General features: G+C 48.0%; 1 protein-coding gene across 1 annotated transcript in view; it reads left to right on the forward strand.

Moving 5' to 3' along the window:
• Nucleotides 1–19517, forward strand: part of dnah9 (dynein, axonemal, heavy chain 9) — a 73513-nt gene that overhangs the window by 15143 nt on the left and 38853 nt on the right. The window contains exons 25-45 of the mRNA XM_029133953.3: nt 3199–3331; nt 3414–3691; nt 4074–4204; nt 4304–4430; nt 4848–5000; nt 5541–5666; nt 6644–6883; nt 7118–7278; nt 9441–9597; nt 10597–10701; nt 12335–12492; nt 12563–12701; nt 13229–13516; nt 14975–15185; nt 15264–15391; nt 15663–15771; nt 15915–16062; nt 16562–16736; nt 17475–17648; nt 17772–17979; nt 18730–18895. Of these exons, the coding sequence (XP_028989786.1) occupies nt 3199–3331; nt 3414–3691; nt 4074–4204; nt 4304–4430; nt 4848–5000; nt 5541–5666; nt 6644–6883; nt 7118–7278; nt 9441–9597; nt 10597–10701; nt 12335–12492; nt 12563–12701; nt 13229–13516; nt 14975–15185; nt 15264–15391; nt 15663–15771; nt 15915–16062; nt 16562–16736; nt 17475–17648; nt 17772–17979; nt 18730–18895 (3515 nt within the window). The remainder of the gene's footprint in view (nt 1–3198; nt 3332–3413; nt 3692–4073; nt 4205–4303; nt 4431–4847; nt 5001–5540; nt 5667–6643; nt 6884–7117; nt 7279–9440; nt 9598–10596; nt 10702–12334; nt 12493–12562; nt 12702–13228; nt 13517–14974; nt 15186–15263; nt 15392–15662; nt 15772–15914; nt 16063–16561; nt 16737–17474; nt 17649–17771; nt 17980–18729; nt 18896–19517) is intronic.

Here is a 19517-nt window from a genome sequence, read left to right on the forward strand (position 1 = left end):
GAGGAGGTCGCGCCAGTCGCAGTTCCTGCGCACCTCCAGGAGGAGGTTGCGCCAGCCGCAGTTCCTGCGCACCTCCAGGAGGAGGTTGCGCCAGCCGCAGTTCCTGCGCACCTCCAGGAGGAGGTTGCGCCAGCCGCAGTCCCGGCGCACCTCCAGGAGGGGGTCGCGCCAGCCGCAGTCCCGGCGGACCTCCAGGAGGGGGTCGCGCCAGCCGCAGTCCCGGCGGACCCCCAGGAGGGGGTCGCGCCCGCCGCAGTCCCGGCGGACCCCCAGGAGGGGGTCGCGCCCGCCGCAGTCCCGGCGGACCCCCAGGAGGGGGTCGCGCCCGCCGCAGTCCCGGCGGACCCCCAGGAGGGGGTCGCGCCCGTTATAGTTCCTGCCGACCTCCAGGAGGGGTCGCTCCCGTCATAGTTCCTGCCGACCTCCAGGAGGGGGTCGCTCCCGTCATAGTTCCTGCCGACCTCCAGGAGGGGGTCGCTCCCGTCGCAGCTCCGGCGGACCTCCAGGAGGGGGTCGCGCCCGTCGCAGCTCCGGCGGACCTCCAGGAGGGGGTCGCGCCCGTCGTAGTTCCTGCCGACCTCCAGGAGGGGGTCGCTCCCGCCGTAGTTCCTGCCGACCTCCAGGAGGGGGTCGCTCCCGCCGTAGTTCCTGCCGACCTCCAGGAGGGGGTCGCTCCCGCCGTAGTTCCTGCCGACCTCCAGGAGGGGGTCGCTCCCGCCGTAGTTCCTGCCGACCTCCAGGAGGGGGTCGCTCCCGCCGTAGTTCCTGCCGACCTCCAGGAGGGGGTCGCTCCCGCCGTAGTTCCGGCGGACCTCCAGGAGGGGGTCGCGCCCGTCCCGGCTCCGGCCGCACCAGCATCGGTTCCTGGCGGCCCGGCTCCGGCCGCACCTGCATCGGTTCCTGGCGGCCCGGCTCCGGCCGCACCTGCATCGGTTCCTGGCGGCCCGGCTCCGGCCGCACCTGCATCGGTTCCTGGCGGCCCGGCTCCGGCCGCACCTGCATCGGTTCCTGGCGGCCCGGCTCCGGCCGCACCTGCATCGGTTCCTGGCGGCCCGGCTCCGGCCGCACCTGCATCGGTTCCTGTTTCTCGTCGCGGTGGTCCAAGGAGGACGCCGCTGGTTCCCGGCTCTCGTCGCGGTGGTCCAAGGAGGACGCCGCTGGTTCCCGTCTCTCGTCGCGGTGGTCCAAGGAGGACGCCGCTGGTTCCCGCCTCTCGTCGCGGTGGTCCAAGGAGGACGCCGCTGGTCCCTGCCTCGTCCTTGTCTCGGCCGCCGGACTGGTGGCCTTGCCCTCGGCGCCTCCTGCTGCCCGGATGGCGCTGCCTCCTGCGGCGACGCCCGCCTCGACTCCTCAGCCCTTCGGATCAGCGTCCGCCTGGAGGACGTTGCCATTCGGGGTGGTCCCCGGGGACATCGGTCCAGCCCAAGGGCACTAAGAGTGCCACCCTGGCTCAGCGGCTGCTGAGCAGGATCTCGCCACGCCGTCACCCTCCGTGACGGAATCCCTGAACTTCATGTTTTCTTGGTCATGGACTTTTGTAGTGTTGTGGACTCTTGTTTTGGCCCTCCTCCGGTCCTCCCTCCACCCACCCTGCTCATGTACCTTGAGGGGTAGGGATTCGGTCCCTCCGCCTGGGACCACCCTCCGCCCGCCCTGGTTTGGGGGGGGAGGCTTCCGTAGGCGCCGTGGAAGGCGCCATAGGGGGGGGGGTACTGTCATGATCAGTGTCTTTGTCTCTAGTTGTTCCCTGTTTTCACGTCATGTCCTCCTTGTCTTATTTTGGTTCCAGGTTCCAGTTCCGGTTTTATTTTGGTAGCACTCCCAGTTTCTGTTTCCGTTCTTGCTTTACTTCCTGTTATCAGTTGTTCTCCCTAGTTCATTACCCACACCTGTCGGTAATCAGTTAATCAAATCACTGTATTTAACCACCACCTGTGTCCTTAGTTCGCCGCCAGATTGTCGTATTCTAGTTCCCTGAGTGTTCGTGTTTCCCGTGTCCTGTTCCTGCCCGTATCATGTATCCTGCCCGACCTTGGATTACCTACTTACCGTGAGTTTTTGCCTGTTCCCTGTCTGTACTTTCGCCGAGCCTTTTCTGTGTATGACCTGGACCGTCTGACCGTGCCTTTGAGAATAAACCCTTTTGTGGATTATAATATCGCCTCCGTGCTGTGCATGTGGGTTCGCCGTCTGCCTGCTTCGAGTTCCTGACAATTTGTCTTCAGTTGTTTTCCTCCTTTCTTGCCCAGCTCTGTCCGTATCCTCAGCGGGCTTGTTTGTGTTGCGCGAGAAAGATCAGATGAGAATTGTTTGTGCTTAAGCACATTAGTTTGTGTAAAAACGGGTTGTTTCGACTTACAGACTGTGTTTCAAAGAGTCCAGGGTCTGCCGATGCAGGCTCTCCGCATCGGAAAGCGGTTTGATCGTTCACAGATATGTTTAGGCCGCTTACAGGGGAGGAAATCAGCAGCAGCACATTTCAGTGCCCGCAGCATGAGACAATTAAAGTTGTTACAGTTATAATCTTTCTCCAGCAACGTTAATGTTCAGGGTGAACACATAAATAATAAAAGGGTTTTCTTCAATCTCACTATTAATATTCATGTAATATTTATAAGGAATATAGTTGGGAATACCTTATTTTTTATGCTAAGGGATTATTTTGATTACTTGTTTTCTCTTGAAAATATACATTTTCAAGGTTAATTGTTAATTTGTGTAGCAAGATCCAAAAGTAAAGAAGCACAGCATTAATTATGACTTTAATTAGCAGTGTACTAACACACGTTAGCACGTAAACAGTGGTTAGTACAAACACATTTAACTGCAGTTTAATATACAGAACATTCTAATCACAAAGTTGATCAACCCACCACAGCATCGCTCTCTGTCCCACTCTTTGTGGAGGTGTTAGGCCCCGCATTGGTTTGTCAAGGGGTCGGAGACATTAAGTATTTAGAGTTTTGGGAACACAAAGGGGAATTGGTCTCAGGTGTGAGGCGCTGAAACAGTACAGAGTCTAGGGCAACACAAAGCACCTACAGGTAATTGCATTTTAAATCGTTCTCAGAGCGGAGGTCTACAGCCCATACCTACTGTAACCAGTGCTTACCTTTAATACGCTATCACATCCATTCATCCATCATTCAGCATGCGCGGAGTGTGAGTAAATTATTGATTCTCGATATCTGTGCGCAGGAGACCACGCTGGCTGACCTGCTGCAGCTCAATCTGCACTGCTTCGAGGACGAGGTGAGAGCGATCGTGGACAAGGCCGTCAAAGAGATGGGGATGGAGAAAGTCCTGTCTGAGCTCAACTCCACGTGGACAGGTGCGTTTTCCTCAAGCGCCGCCATCTTGCCACCAGGAGTTCGCGAGCTGATGGTCGAGCGCTTGAACCCTGTCCGCCGCAGGTATGCAGTTCCAGTACGAGCCCCACCACCGCAGCCAGTTGCCGCTGCTGCGCACGGACGAGGAGCTGATCGAGACCCTGGAGGACAACCAGGTCCAGCTGCAGAATCTCATGTCGTCCAAGTACATCGCCCATTTCCTGGATGAGGTGTCGTCGTGGCAGAGCAAGCTATCGGTCGCCGACTCGGTCATCTCCATCTGGTTTGAGGTGCAGCGGACGTGGACCCACCTGGAAAGCATCTTCATCGGCTCGGAGGACATCCGATCACAGCTGCCCGAGGTTCCATGCACAATATAATTACGTACATGCGCACACACACACACACACACACACACACACACACACACACACACACACACACACACACACACACACACACACACACAGGCAGCTACACCTCTGTGTACCAGTTCTATATCAAGCTCATTTACATGGAGGCCTTGTCATTGACTGGTAAAGCTGTTAATTAAGAATTCATTAATTACCAGACTTCTAGTAGCAAGATTACATGTCTTAATTGCTCCTGCAGCAGGTCAGCCAGCGTTGCTCCTGCGCAGTTTAGACTGTGCCTAAATCCAGATGTTTGTGATTAAACCTCTGCTTTTTCCTCCCCCCTCCCCTCTCTTAATCTAAATCTCCTCAATTGTGAAATCCCGTGAAGGACTCAAGGCGCTTTGAGGGGATTGATGCCGATTTCAAAGAGCTGGCAAATGCCATGCATCAAACGCCCAACGTAGTGGAGGCCACCAATAAACCAGGCCTCTTTGGTAAGCTGGAGGACATCCAGAGCAGGTGAGACCGCTGCGTTTGTACTCGCCATCAGAACTTTAGTTTCTCCACAGTTCAGACGCACTCAAACACACACACACCTGACTCTTTATTGCGCTGCAGGCTTTCTCTATGTGAAAAAGCTCTGGCAGAGTACCTGGACACCAAGCGCCTCGCCTTCCCAAGATTTTATTTCATCTCTTCAGCTGATCTGTTGGATATCCTATCTAACGGAACCAACCCCCACCAGGTGGCTTCACTAATTCTGCTTACAGAGGATAAATACATTTTTGCTTTAGTGTGTTTGTTTTTAGTATGTTTTCGCGTTTATCTATATGCAGCACTTTTTACTTTCTTTTTTAATAGTTAGTTTGTTGCTTATGCTGACTGCTGTTGACTTCTGCAGTATCCTCACTGCCCATAAAGAGGCAATGTTGCTCATAGTTTCCAGCCTGCTCTGAACTTCCTCAGGTCTCTGTCACATGCATTTCTCCCTTTAGCAGACACGCTGCTGAATGCGGGACCTGCCCTTTTAATAACCCTTCTGTAGCACAGTAATAGGACGTCACTTACAATATTTGAGAAAATAATACTCTGGGAATGAAATGAGTCTTAATTGACTGAATGAATCGATTGTGGCCCTGAATGTGTTTGTGTGTTTCCTCAGGTTCAGAAGCATCTGTCTAAGCTGTTTGACAATATGGCTAAGATGCGATTTGAGGCAGATGAAATGGGGAACCCATGTAAGACTGGACTGGGAATGTACAGCAAAGAGGAGGAGTATGTCCCATTTAATGAGTCCTGTGACTGCACTGGACAGGTAATAGAGGGGCATATATATGTATATACACAAGAAAAAGATATCATATGTCCTGTAGCCATGACGACCATCGATGCATTTGGAGGAAGACAGGGAAAGCTTGTGAGGCACAGTGGTGGCAGCATGATGTCATGAGGGTGATTTACTGTAGGAGGGACTGGTGCCCTTCACAAAATAGATGCATCTCCAGGAAAAAACATTACTGTACAGTTTGTGAAATATTAAAGCAACGCCCCAAAACAGAAGCTAGAAGGTTAGGGGTCCTCCAAATGGATAATAGCCCGAAGCATACAATACAAAAGTAGCTTCCCAAACCAAAATACAGGGGCAGAAAATGTCTGTTTTTCCTCCTGGGGTTTCACATATCAAAGCCCATTAATTTTCCATTACATCCTATAGTATTTGCCTGACTCCACTTCCACTTTAATGCTTATTAATGACCTCATTAAGGACCATTGATAAGAGAGCCGGTTGGTTTTCACGTGACAGACATTTCAATGCTTGCTTTTGTTTTCACACTCACGCCGCCGCGTGTGCAAGGTGGAGGTGTGGCTGAACCGCGTGCTGGACACCATGCGCTCCACTGTGCGACACGAGATGACTGAAGCAGTGGTGGCCTACGAGGACAAGCCCAGGGAGCAGTGGTTGTTCGACTATCCGGCTCAGGTAAGCAGGCTTGGCGCGATGCACTCAGTGCATTGCTGTTGTCCCCCCCCCCCCCCCCCCCCCCACACCAAGGTAATGTTTCCCATTAATCACCTCGTCTAGCATCTGATGAAATAGAACCCAAATCGTTTTGGACACTCGCATATTTTAGTCCAGTGCTCAGGCTCCACACCACTAATGCTTTACATAAACTGATTGCCACCGGAATCAGCGGAGTACTGCCAACAGTGAGAGTGTATGATGGGGAGGTGATAACAAACACAGGTGTGTGCTTGTGATAGTAAAACACTTATTTTTACCTGGTATTGCTTGCATTTCCTGAGAGTAAGCCTCGCTAGCAGTGCATTACTGTACTTAAACCTAAAATAAATCAGACTTACTTCATTTCCTAAAATTTCTTATTCAATTGAATGGCAGGAGTGCAAATCATCCTTTTAAACTGTTTTAATTATACTGCTTGCTGACTACAGTATATTGAAATATATTTATGCATTTAATGATCCGTTGTGTCAGATTGGCACAAGTCTCAGAACTTAGAACTTTGCACTTCCAGCATGTGCTGCTACTGTACATGTATCATCCTCTCTTTACTCGCACACAGTCACATGCTGAGGAAATTTCAAAAGCATTAATCTGTTGTAGCCGGTTGGAAATTAAAGCCCGAGGCCCGTGTCTCCTCTCTTGCTCGCTGCTTCTTTCACTAGAAAAGATGATCACAACTTCACATTCATATTCGTTTCTTATAGGCAGTTACATTTCACAGACTGCTTTAACAAGATCCCGTGTTCACCGCATAGTCTGTCGCTTTTAACGCCGGTCTTAAAAGCTTTTTTTAAATTTTATTTGCTAACAAAGTGCAACAGAGTGATGCTGCCTCTGAAAATGACAGTGGGCATGTTGTAAACCGCTCTTAAGCAGGTATTTACAGTACATCCTTCAGATTCTTCTTGGGATTCATTTCACCGTCTGTTATTCAGGTAGCGCTGACCTGCACCCAGATCTGGTGGACGTCTGACGTGGGCATGGCTTTCGCTCGCCTGGAGGAAGGCTATGACAGCGCTATGAAAGAGTACTACAAGAAGCAGGTGTCCCAGCTCAACACCCTCATCTCTATGCTGATTGGCCAGCTCACACCGGGCGATCGACAGAAGGTCATGACCATCTGCACCATTGACGTCCATGCCAGAGACGTGGTGGCCAAGATGATCGCTCAGAAGGTAAGGAGGGGGTGGAGAGGCATTTAAAGTAGATAAATCTGACCAATACCTACGCAGACGCCACAATTGCTGCTCTATTATTTGAGAGGCTATTACCAGTGAGTAATGCACTCAGCATATTCAAGCGACGTATTTCATTACCATAATTAGAGGGTAGAAAATTATAGACATTTCTCAAGTCTGGCTTCATCTCGAGCTTTCTGTTTAACTTTGTTTTTTTTTTTTTTCTTTAAGGTGGAAAACTCTCAGGCATTCGTGTGGCTCTCTCAGCTGAGGCACCGCTGGAGTGAGAACGAGAAGCATTGTTTCGCCAACATCTGCGACGCCCAGTTTCTCTACTCCTATGAATACCTGGGGAACACGCCGCGATTAGTCATCACTCCTCTGACAGACAGGTATCACAAACTTGATGCATAGCATTTGCTTAGTACTTTACATTCTCTTCTCCTACCTGTAAATATTGTAATAGCTGCTCATCGGTTGAAGACAGAATCAGACAAATAGGTTTTTCCAGCTGGCAAATCTCAAATCACTGATGGGCCTCATCAGCTGTTCCTACTGTAGTTAGTAACATACTGTATTCTAGTTTTCTTACTAGAGTATGTCATTCAACAGAGCAAGAACAGTTGCTGTATGTTGAAGAACGACTCCTTCTTTATTCTAGTTCACATGTTTAAATGGGGGCAGTTCCACTATACTCTACATTTACTATAAATTTATTTATTTAAATGATAATTGTGCTTTTTTCGCTGAGCAGAGGCTACAAGCACCTCTATTATGTGATAATAACCAGGAGCATCTTGATTTGAATAATTATGTACACCCACCACAAGCAGAACCTTTAGGAAAGAGTCAGCTCGGGCACGTTGCCAGCACATTGTTTGCGCAACCCTCCATGTTTCCTGCACGACTCCTGCTAAAGTTGAAGCCACACAAAGAAAAATACCTGCCTCTCCAGGTCCTTTGGCAAACTGCAGCATTTGACTGCGTGGACCGGCATTCCCTTTGAAGCCCGAACAAAGCGGGAACAATGGGCTTTGATGGTCCGATCAGCCGCCGTGCAGCAAGTCTTCACCATATGGTGCATGCCCTCGCTGCAGCCCGCTATGACTCACACGGTCTGCCTCTGGCTTTCATTTCAATAGTGGACCATGGATCAGAGGGCAAGGTGTTAAATCCTTTAATCCGCGACTTGAGAAAACAGCTAAAAGCATCATTTTTATTGTGCAACTTTCTTCACGAATGAGTTAGCAAGAAAGGAAATAAGAGGAAAAGGTGACATAAGTAAACATTATAGAATGTGAAACAGCAAACCGAATTTTTAGCCACAGTCGATATCTAAGGAATGTGAATTTCAGATTATGAATATTTTCTTTTATAATATTTTGGATTTTGGAATATCTAAAGTACTAGTTGATATATGACAGCAGATACAGTACTCATCTCACATTTTATATATTTCATAAGTAGTAAAATAGCTTTTAAATTGAAAGTGTATTTACAACCGAAGCTGCTGTGAAAGCATTCATAGAACAGTAAACGCAGGCCTGTGCTGCATGTGCTTGTGTTCAGTATCTCAGCGTTCACCTTCTGCAGCAGTATAATTAGGCTAAAAGAATCGCTATCGCAAATCTATAACAGCAGGGATGTTATCAGCCCAGCGTTAGCATTTGCTCAATACTTACTGCAGGATTTCTGAAGCTGCACCATTACGCAAAATGTCAGGAATATTAGCCAGTTGACAAAATACACACACACACATACACACTAACATGCACATGCATACGCACACTGCCAGACCACAGGGAGAGAAGAATGAGGGGAGAATAGGGCAGAGAAACAGAAGGATGGGTATTTTTATTTTCAATAATTGTCACAGCCGCACAGTTTACTTTCTCTTTCTCATCTTGTTTCGGAGTTTAGTTATTCTATGCAGGACATCCTTATCGAGGCACCTTGACAGTCGATTGTGAGATTTTTAGCCATAATTCAGGAAAGAGCCGTAAAGCTTTCCGCCACTGGTATCCACATGATACACTGGATACAGATGGGATCATTTATCTCCCCTAAGCTTCAGTTTGTCGTTATGCCTTCCAATTCACCCTTCGGGTATCATCCATTAAGTGACAAGTCATTAAAATCAATGCTGTATTGGTATTCAAGACAAACCATGTGTTTATTGCCATGATCAATAAAATCCTGATTGTTCCCATCAGTTGACGTCCATAATGCGGCTGCCTTTTATTGATACTAGATGGGCCCGGCTGTTTGTTAGTCCTGACAGATCCTGCAGGAGAAGCAATCGCTGGTGTCACTAATCAGCCTGCATGATAATCAAAGCGCAGGAGCAGATTATATTATCATATAATGAGGTTATGTATGATGACAACTGAGCGTGCACCAAGACACAACCAGCACTAACGTCAACGACGCTGTGATACTTAACACTGCGGCAGAATTGAGTCTTTCCTGTGGTTTGTGATGCGAACGTGCCCGGCTTCCTCTGAACACACGGAGGGAAGGGGCTTCGTCCTGATGAATATCTCTCACTGTTCAGGTGCTACATCACCCTGACCCAGTCCCTCCACCTGACAATGAGTGGAGCCCCCGCTGGGCCCGCGGGCACAGGCAAGACCGAAACTACCAAAGACTTGGGTCGAGCCCTGGGCATCATGGTCTATGTATTTAACTGCTCGGAGCAGATGGACTACAAGGTGAGCCGGGGCACATGAATCCGTGCATCTGCATTCGAGATGCTCGTGTATATTTGCATTTACAGCCCGTAATCTCCCCATTTTGTTTCATGTTTGGCTTTGTCAGCAACACGGCTTGCATTTATCGTTAAAGTTGTTAAAGTTCACCTTTCTGTTCTTTTCCTTTTTAGCTTTTTTTTTCCCCCTTTCATCTTCTGTTGCCTGTTTCCTCCTTGAAAATGAGCTGATCAGTTCAACTCTGTTATTACCTTAGTAAACCTTGACAAACTGCCCTCCACCTTGCTTTGTTACACACTTCAGCATACTCTTTCTGCATATAGAGTGGTCAAGGGAGACATAAACATAATCTTGTCATTCTGCTTGCTCCAGTCTCACCCAGACAAGCGCGTCATTACTATATAGAGGCGTAAAGCACCTCCGGCAATACAGTACACACCACAGCAAGATGTGGGAGAGAAGTGCTAATACAGTCCAGGAGGAACACGGCGGAATATGGCTTCACATTCCCACGCTGTTACTCGCATTCAGACACACACACACACACACACATGCACACACAAGTAAAATCAATCCTCCAGTCACCTCTGGTTTGCGTCAGAGAAGATTTCCTGGGTGTTGTAATTGGAGAGAAAAAAGTTAGCTGCTTCATCCTGGTCCAGCTGCTCTTCAGAGGGCTGTTACCTGTTCTCCTGCTGATCCCGGGGAATCTAAAATGTGGGTGGTAGATGTTGTAGCCTTTCTCTTTTTTTGCCATCAGTGCATCCTTTTATTAGTGTAACCTTGTTTATGTATCATCCTCTAAACTGCCTCCTCCTCTCAGCCTGCTGCATTGCAATGGATGTAGATCCATATATTGCGTGGTTAATTGGTAATACATCTGTCTGCCGGGCCACAGGCCTTATTAGTCAGTCAGAGGGGGTTTCCACCTGTGAGTCTGCCTGGCTGACTTCCTGTCCCGCTGGATCTGTCTAAATAGCTGTTTCTGTCTGTGTCCACCAGTCCTGTGGGAACATCTATAAAGGCCTGGCTCAAACGGGAGCATGGGGCTGCTTTGACGAATTTAACCGGATCTCAGTGGAGGTGCTGTCTGTGGTGGCTGTACAGGTAGGACTTAAGCCTTGTATACAGTACGTGTGTGTGTGTGTGTGTGTGTGTGTGTGTGTGTGTGTGTGTGTGTGTGTGTGTGTGTGTGTGTGTGTGTGTGTGTGTGTGTGTGTGTGTGTGTGTGGTGCAGTATTTCCACCTATTCCACCTAATTTGAGCCAAATGTTCTTACATTTTTGAGGAGGTTTTTCCAAATCAAGTTGCGGTGAAAATAAGCAGAAGTAAACGGCCTCTTCATGATTTATAGCAAGCAATTTCAGCTATAACACTAATCCACCAAAGCCGACACCTTTGCTCCGTGGAGCTTCTTCCTAATTGGATCCCTCTCTGATCTGATTTGAGAGTTGACGAGAGAAAGCGGTCCACTTTGCTCACCCCCCCCCCCTTGGTGTTGGTGATGATGCTCACGTCTTGGAGCAGGAACACAACAACACTCTGCAAACACAATCTAAACTCTGGCTGCTACACTTAATCAGCCAATTCGTAAATGTGTACATGTAGCAAGTGATTTGTACTTATGATTACTGTGGGAGCATCGGAGTAACGAGCTTCCCATTAAGGTTCGTTGAATTTGACCATACGAGGTGTATAAACGATTAGGACGCATCACCTTAAAGGCATCGGTGACTGAGAATCGTCCTAACGACGTGACCTTGGGAAGAGCGGGGCTCTGCTACAGCCAGCCCTCGGCTTGCTTCAGTGGAGCCAACGCCGAGCCATCTCTCACCGCAGCGCACGCACCTGTTCCATAGGGACATAGTAGCGCAGTGCAGTGACACGCTCGGCTGGCGCTAAGGTGTGCTTACACAGGTGGGCCGACAAAATCCATGTTAAATAAGCTGCCTAGAACAACATGGAGCTACAAGGACAATGCTTAAAAGCCCTATAGTACTGTATGTGGATACAAAAAGATGCATACTGGAGCCAATTCCCTTTACAGTGTATCACATGTTCCACGGCAGTGTTTTAAAAACATGTTTTCACTGTACCGCTATTCCTGCAGGACGCCAGTGGTCGACCCTGATGTTGTCACAAAAATGAGACTAAAACCATTTTTTCGCCTGGCAGCTGCTCTGTTGTTGTTTGCATTCTTTCCGTTCCTCTCCCGGTTGTGTTAGTATGACTGAGTGATCTGTAGCCAAGTACTCATCCATGAAGAGATGTTCCTCATCTTTCCAGCTGTCGACCCCGCCACGCTCTTTTTGCCACACGCATGTTAAATTCATAAAGGCTCTCACAGGCTGGGACTCTTGAGTTCTAGGTCAAGACTCAAACCGACGCGCGTAGACGCACACACACACACACACAGGGAAATTCCATTTGTGATAACTCATTCAATCATAATGTTGACAAGCGGCACCTTGGCAGTTCATCCATCCAGCAAACCCTGGCTGATAGCATGCTCATTGGAGAAAGGCTTGACAGCCTGGTGCGCATTATCTCTGCTTTGTGCTTTGTGATAATCATGGTATGTTAATGAGTGACGGCAAACTTCCCTCAAACTGTATCTCATGCTATGACTGTGCTACTGGGAATGCTAAACCAGCTCAGAGTCTGCATGCTGTTGGTCACTAAAGAAACAACAACACACTTACCACAATGATTCATACTGCATTCTGCCGTGTTTGTGCAGGTCAAAAGTATCCAGGATGCCATTCGCGACAAAAAGCAGAGGTTTAACTTCATGGGGGAGGAGGTGAATCTCTGCCCTTCTGTCGGCATTTTCATCACAATGAACCCGGGCTATGCTGGTAGGACTGAGCTCCCTGAGAACCTCAAGGCTCTGTTCAGGTTGGTCAAAGAGTCAAACGCGTCTGCTGCACCGCGCCGCCATGAATGTAAACCCCCCGTTCCTCCACAGACCATGTGCAATGGTGGTGCCGGACTTTGAGCTGATCTGTGAGATCATGCTGGTGGCTGAGGGCTTCATTAATGCCAGAGTCCTCGCCAGGAAGTTCATCACGCTCTACACACTGTGTAAAGAGCTGTTGTCCAAACAGGTACTGTTCTTCAGTATTACACATCTGAAATGAAATGATTGTTTGGTGACTCAAAGGCAGCAAACAAAAGCCGACTATCTAATTTAAATGTCTGTCTGACTGAAATGTTACAGTTCAGTTGTATGATTAAAAAGCTCCAGGGACTTTGGATGTTATTATTATTATTACTATACAGTGCATCCTGTTTTATGTCACATTATTAAAACAGCACTGAGATCACTTACAGTTCTAAAAGGAGCTGTGGAGTTTTTTGAAGATCTTCTGGAGTTGCTTTGCTGCAAGTTCTCCAATATTAGCAAATTGGTGGTAATGAAATCAAACGATAATGAGTAGAGTGCTTCCGCAAGCTTTGTTTACAACAGCTGAGAGGTTGAATCAGCATGAAGTGTTGAATCAGAGGACGACCACAAGTAAACTTGTGGAATATTAAAAACTGGTCTTTTAAATAATACATAATGATTCATTTCTGTCAGCAGCTGGGGGTTTATTTCACTTGTTTACTGAGATTTCTCTGACTGTCACCAAAGGATCATTATGACTGGGGCCTGCGTGCCATCAAGTCCGTCCTGGTGGTGGCTGGCTCTTTGAAGAGAGGTGACCCTGGGAGAGCAGAGGACCAGGTCCTGATGCGTGCTCTGAGAGACTTCAACATCCCCAAGATTGTGACTGAGGACATGCCCGTGTTCATGGGGTTGATCGGAGACCTTTTCCCCGCACTGGATGTCCCCAGGAAGAGAGACCTGGACTTCGAGAAGCATGTGAGAGAGTCCATTCTGGACTTAAAACTACAGGCAGAGGACAACTTTGTACTCAAGGTAGAGTAAAAATTCCACCTCACAGACTCCACAGTCGTCTGGTGCAGTTTATCAAATTATGTTTGGATTAGAACTAAAAAATATATATATATATAACTCTCAAGCCTGGCCAAGCTCAGCGCGCAGCAAATGCTATCACAACTTGTCTGGGAAGTAGGAGCAAAGGGGGGTTTCATCTTTAGCAATTTAGACAGATATTACAGTTGTAGCACTTTCATTTAGATTTATCTCAGCTCTTTCCAAAAGCTATTTACCCCACGTCCTAATGTTCTCCTGGGAAATACACATTAGTGTCAAACTGCAGGATCTGGATGAATCGTGCAAATATTGTAGAAAGCCTACGATGAGTGTTCAGGTGTCCAAACCGCTGACCTGATTCTAGTCATTATATTACATACAGATACACACACACACTATATGTCAGAGACAGATGAAAGCAGAACCAAGGGAAATAAGTGCAATCTGCCTTAGGTCAAATAGACACGGGAACCACATAATAACACTCCATCAATGCAGGCTGACGCTCTACCATGCCACTTAACCCTGACATTGTGAGAGACAGGCCCCTGAAATAAAGAGGAGGAGAAACGGAGCGAGAGAGGGCGAGAGAATGGCCGCGCGATCAATAACAACCATCCACCCCAGAGCCTGAACTTTTACTGTCTTTGTTTGTGAGCCCAACCTTTTGATTTCTAACAGTGAGGGGGGGCAGAGGAGGCGAGGGAAACCGCACACCTTTGGCGTTAGCCCGTGCTAGCATTACCCCCATCGCACACACACGCACACACACCAAAGCAATAATCAGTCAGGGCCTTTGAGAGTCTAAAGCTGCCTGCACTCGGGCTGAATGGATGGGGAGTGGGAGCCAGCTAGGAGCTCTGTCAATGGTATTGATTAATCTCACCATCTGTATGTTTGAGTGGAAGTGGGGAGAAACTTTCCCCACCCCTCTGTCTCTCCCTCTTACTCTGTGCTGAGTGAACTCATATTCATGAATGAACCGAAAATGTCAAGACCAGAATAATTAGCCGATAGAAGAATGTGTACATTTGTACAGTCCCGTGTAATAAATACAAATTGATATATTCACAGACACTTTATTAGGTTCAATATATTTGTCGATATATTCACAGAGGGGTTAGCTGTTAAGCAAATTGTAAGAAAAGTGCTCCTTTAATTGTGGAACTAGGAATAATAAAGGTACAGATTCATGGTCATTTATTTTATTCAGTATAAACTAGAGGATGTAGAAGGCTGCTGTGCTGCAGTGCAGTACATCACACCTCTCTGTCACTCTGCATCACATTATGTTCACTGTAAACCACAGCATTAAGGCTGAGATATAATGGATATAATGGGTTGGATTTGGAGCTGTGCAATGCCATAATACCATAAAAAACTCGACGTATGTTGTCAGACAGTGTCATCATTCATTGTGCAACTTTTATTGCGCCTCAGGTGGTGCAGTTGGAGGAGCTACTAGCCGTGCGTCACTCCGTGTTTGTGATTGGGAACGCCGGCACCGGAAAGAGTCAGGTGATGAGATCCCTTCAAAGGACCTACCAGAACACGAAGCGCAGACCCGTGTGGGCCGACCTCAACCCAAAGGCCGTGACCAACGATGAGCTTTTTGGCATCATTAACCCAGCGACCAGAGAGTGGAAAGACGGTACTGAGCTCCACGGGAACATTTGGTTAAGGAGTATCTGACCCACTGATGCTAAATGCGTCTGCTTCATCCTTCCAGGCCTGTTCTCCAATATAATGCGAGAACTGGCCAACGTCACTCACAGTGGGCCCAAGTGGATTGTTCTGGACGGAGACATCGACCCAATGTGGATTGAGTCACTCAACACCGTCATGGATGACAATAAGGTGAGAGCAATACAGGATACTGTAAACGCGTTGAATAAAGCTTTCAGTATGACAGACTAAACCTGTGAAATGAACAGGAGAATGTCGCTGACTCGTCACAGATGGGAAAGAATGGTGATCCGTAGAGCAGAGAATAACTCAGTTGAGTGCTAATAATAATAAGAGCTGAGAGCAGGTGACATAATCCAGGCTGTGTGAAATGGACATAAACAGCACAAGCGATCTCCATGTCTGCATGTGCTGCGCGTGAATGTGCTCTCTCTCCTATTAGGTGCTGACTCTGGCCAGTAATGAGCGCATCCCTTTGAATCCCACCATGAGGCTTGTGTTCGAGATCAGCCACCTTCGCACCGCTACCCCAGCTACCGTGTCCAGAGCAGGTCGGCTTGTTTTGATTTCCCCTTTTCCACGCTTCCCATTCTGCTCGGGCGATTTTACCAATGTCGTAGGCGTATGTTTTTAACGCTGATGAACATATGTACAGCGGGATTGACGGTACCTTCTGGGCTGCTGTGCTCCTCAGGTATCTTGTACATAAACCCCGCAGACCTCGGCTGGAACCCCCAAGTGTCCAGCTGGATCGACAAGAGGGAGGTTCAGTCGGAGAAGGCCAACCTGACCATACTGTTCGACAAATACCTCCCCTCCTGCCTCGACGCCCTTCGATCGAGGTACCTCCCAACCCCAGCGGCGCCGCGCCGCCGCGGCGCGTGTCGTGCCGAGTTGACGCAGGACGTCGGGGAGTCGCATAACATGGGAGAGGGGTTGTGCTAAAGTGGGCGCGTTGGACAACGGCAAACAGGGAGTGAGTCAGAAGAACTGGATGCGGTCCTGCATTCTATTGTGCCGGACCACTCGCCTCCTCCAACACCTCCATCACTGCCATTGTACGCAGTCGACAGGAAGCAGAGGAGGGAGACACCGAGGAGGAATATAGTGTCCTCAGTGTGAAGCCGAATTTTGAAGAATTATGCAGTTTGTTGAAAATAAACAATTATTATTAGTTATTTGCTTAAATGAAGCGATTGTTTCTCTTGACGTACTTTAATGACGTTAAACACCATATGGCGAAATGTTTTTTTAGTACTGTACTGCGTTCCCTAACTGATTGAAAAACAGAAGTCGGTGCCGGTGTCTAAATCCGATATTGAAATGCACGTCTCCGCTCAGGTTCAAGAAGATCATCCCCATCCCTGAGCAGAGCATGGTGCAGATGCTGTGCTACCTGTTGGAATGTCTGCTGACTCCAGACAACACCCCGCCAGACTGCGCCAAGGAGCTCTACGAGCTCTACTTTGTCTTCGCTGCTGTCTGGGCCTTCGGGGGAGCCTTGTTCCAGGACCAGGTACCGTCTGAGCTTCCCCACTGTGTGCGGCTGGATGTTAGATGCTTTCTGATGGGGCTTAGATTGCTTCATGGCCTTCTGGATATTCTTTGACAGCTTTCATGTCCTGATGTGTCTACACATAAGAAGTCATTTTCAAAGTTAATTTCAGCTGAAGAAATGGCAGGGTTTTTTTTTTAAAGTACAGATCTTCATCTCAATATGAAGTGGACTCCGTTTTCGCTCAATAGCTTACAGCCTGGCTGAATTTAAATCAGCAGGAGAGCTGTGGCGAGCAGTTGCTAAGCAATCCAGTTAGCGCCATACAATAAGTGCGTCCGTGTACTGTAAGTTATGGGGGAGCAGAAAAAAACCTGTTCTCCCCTTGGTACAAATGTACTCCACTTTATTTTCCCATCACAGATACATTTAAATGCTAAGTGGTTTTATTGACTAGAGAGTTGGGACGTGAATAGAGGAGACAGGTGGCATGGAGCTGCTAAGCAGCAGGTGATGAGGCTACTTCACTGTCTGGATCAGATAGATGGGTAGATACGTTTGTCATCACTCATTTTCCACCCTTCAACTGCTGTGGCTGTATTTCTATGCTGTTGCCAGTTATTTGTCCACTAGTTTGTAGTCACGCCATTGTGACTCAAACACACCGATCTATAGCTACTGTGTGAAAAATCATTCTCAAGGTCTGGACTGCTTTGCCTACCGTCTGCTCCTGTCCATGTGTCCTCTGTGTGAGTGTAGCTGGTTGACTACAGAGTGGAGTTCAGCAAGTGGTGGGTGGCTGAGTTCAAAACAATCAAGTTCCCATCCCAGGGCACCGTGTTTGATTACTACATCGACCCCGAGAGCAAGAAGTTTGAACCCTGGTCTAAAATGGTGCCCAAGTTTGAGATGGACTCTGATACACCACTTCAGGTACTATACTGTACAATGGCTTAGTTTGGATTAGGTGGAGCCACAATACCAGTGGTTGTGCAGATGCATTTAGGTTTGTGTACCTACTGTATGTTTGTATATGTGCGTGTGTCCTGTCTGCAGGCGTGCCTGGTCCAAACAACTGAGACCATTCGAGTCCGTTACTTTATGGATCGCCTCCTGGAGCATCGTCGCCCTGTTATGTTGGTGGGGAATGCCGGGACTGGGAAGTCTGTGCTGGTTGGCGACAAACTGGACTCAATAGATGCAGAGAAATATATGATTAAGAACGTCCCATTCAACTATTACACCACATCTGCCATGCTCCAAGGTAAGGGCTTTAGATACAGTAACTGCTTTATACATATAATTGAATTTAAATCATGTCTTAATATCACAAAACTAACAAAAACACTTCACTTTTCATTCACTGGTAGTTTTTAAAGGGATTGTTGAATTTCTGTGCATGTAGTAGCACACACTGGGTTGTCAGTAACTGTAGAAGATGAACAGTGGAGCACCTTTATCGTGACTTTTTTTAAAATTCAGTATCAACAGGCAAATAGTGCAGAGGCAGAAACAAATCCATCATGTTATAAATAAAGTCCACATTATGTATTCCAATCTGAATCCAAACTACTGACTGATCATATAGTGCGAAGGACACTCTGTGAGGTTCACTTCTACAGACGGGTTTCAGAAAAAAAAACATTGCTGACAAAACAGCAAAAAGTGTCGACAACCTTGCCAAAAGAACATGAAAAGAAGCCTGATGAATACTGGCAGCGCGGTCTTCGGTCAGATGAAACCCAAATAAAGGAGCCTGGCTCAGATGGGACGCAGCATGCTTGGCGCGGACCTGGCCAAGCACATGGCGGTGGGAGGGTGCTCAGACGGGTGTTGAGATCACATTTATAGATGTGACTGTGCAGGTCCGCAGACCCATTTATGGAATGACCCAAACCATCAAGTCAGTTCATTCACGCATCTGAAGACAAAGCAAGCAAGCAAACTATCGTCTCCAATCCTTCTTATTCATATATTTGCACTCATTGTTTCGATCGTTCCCTTTCTCACACAGCGGTGATGGAGAAGCCCCTTGAGAAGAAAGCCGGGCGTAACTACGGACCTCCAGGCAGCAGGAGGCTCATCTACTTCATAGACGACATGAACATGCCTGAGGTGGACGCGTACGGCACAGTGCAGCCGCACACGCTCATACGTCAACACTTGGACTACAACCACTGGTAACGGCTCTGTGATCAGCACGTTGATATGTAATATATACATGAGTGCCGACTGAGGAACATTGCGCCTAGTGGAACTGTTTGTCACATTAATTGCCTGAATGGTGGACGCTTTTAGACGATCTCTCCGTGTATTAACATTGGAAAAGGATCATTTAGATAATAGAGTGCCAGGAGCTGATGGTGTAATATCCTAATAATTCTCACAAACAGCTTTTCCACGGCTTTCATTTGAGATCCCCGCCTCTGTAACAATACGCCGCTGCATCTTTTATGAAGCCAATATGCCCCGAATCGAGTCAAAAGTCAAATGCGGGAGCAGGGTTGTATGATTCTCCTTAAAAGGGGTTGTGTTGCTCATCTTTCTGACACGGTGAGGCCATTCTGAACATGGTTCCACTGTGTCAGACACAGGCTGACTGGCTTAGACACGGTCAGCCCATTAAAGATATGCTGGGAGGATTTCAGGTATGAAATTGAGAGGAAGGGGGATGCTACTGAGCCACGGCAGCTTAAGTAAGAGCTGAGGCGTCCGTATCGGCAGAACCACGAGGAAGGAGCGTGTGCGTGTTGGCTGCCTCCTCAATGATTTTGTGTGTGTGTGTGTGTGTGTGTGTGTGTG

Source organism: Betta splendens, chromosome 19 (assembly GCF_900634795.4).
Source record: "Betta splendens chromosome 19, fBetSpl5.4, whole genome shotgun sequence".
Lineage (NCBI taxonomy): Eukaryota > Metazoa > Chordata > Actinopteri > Anabantiformes > Osphronemidae > Betta > Betta splendens.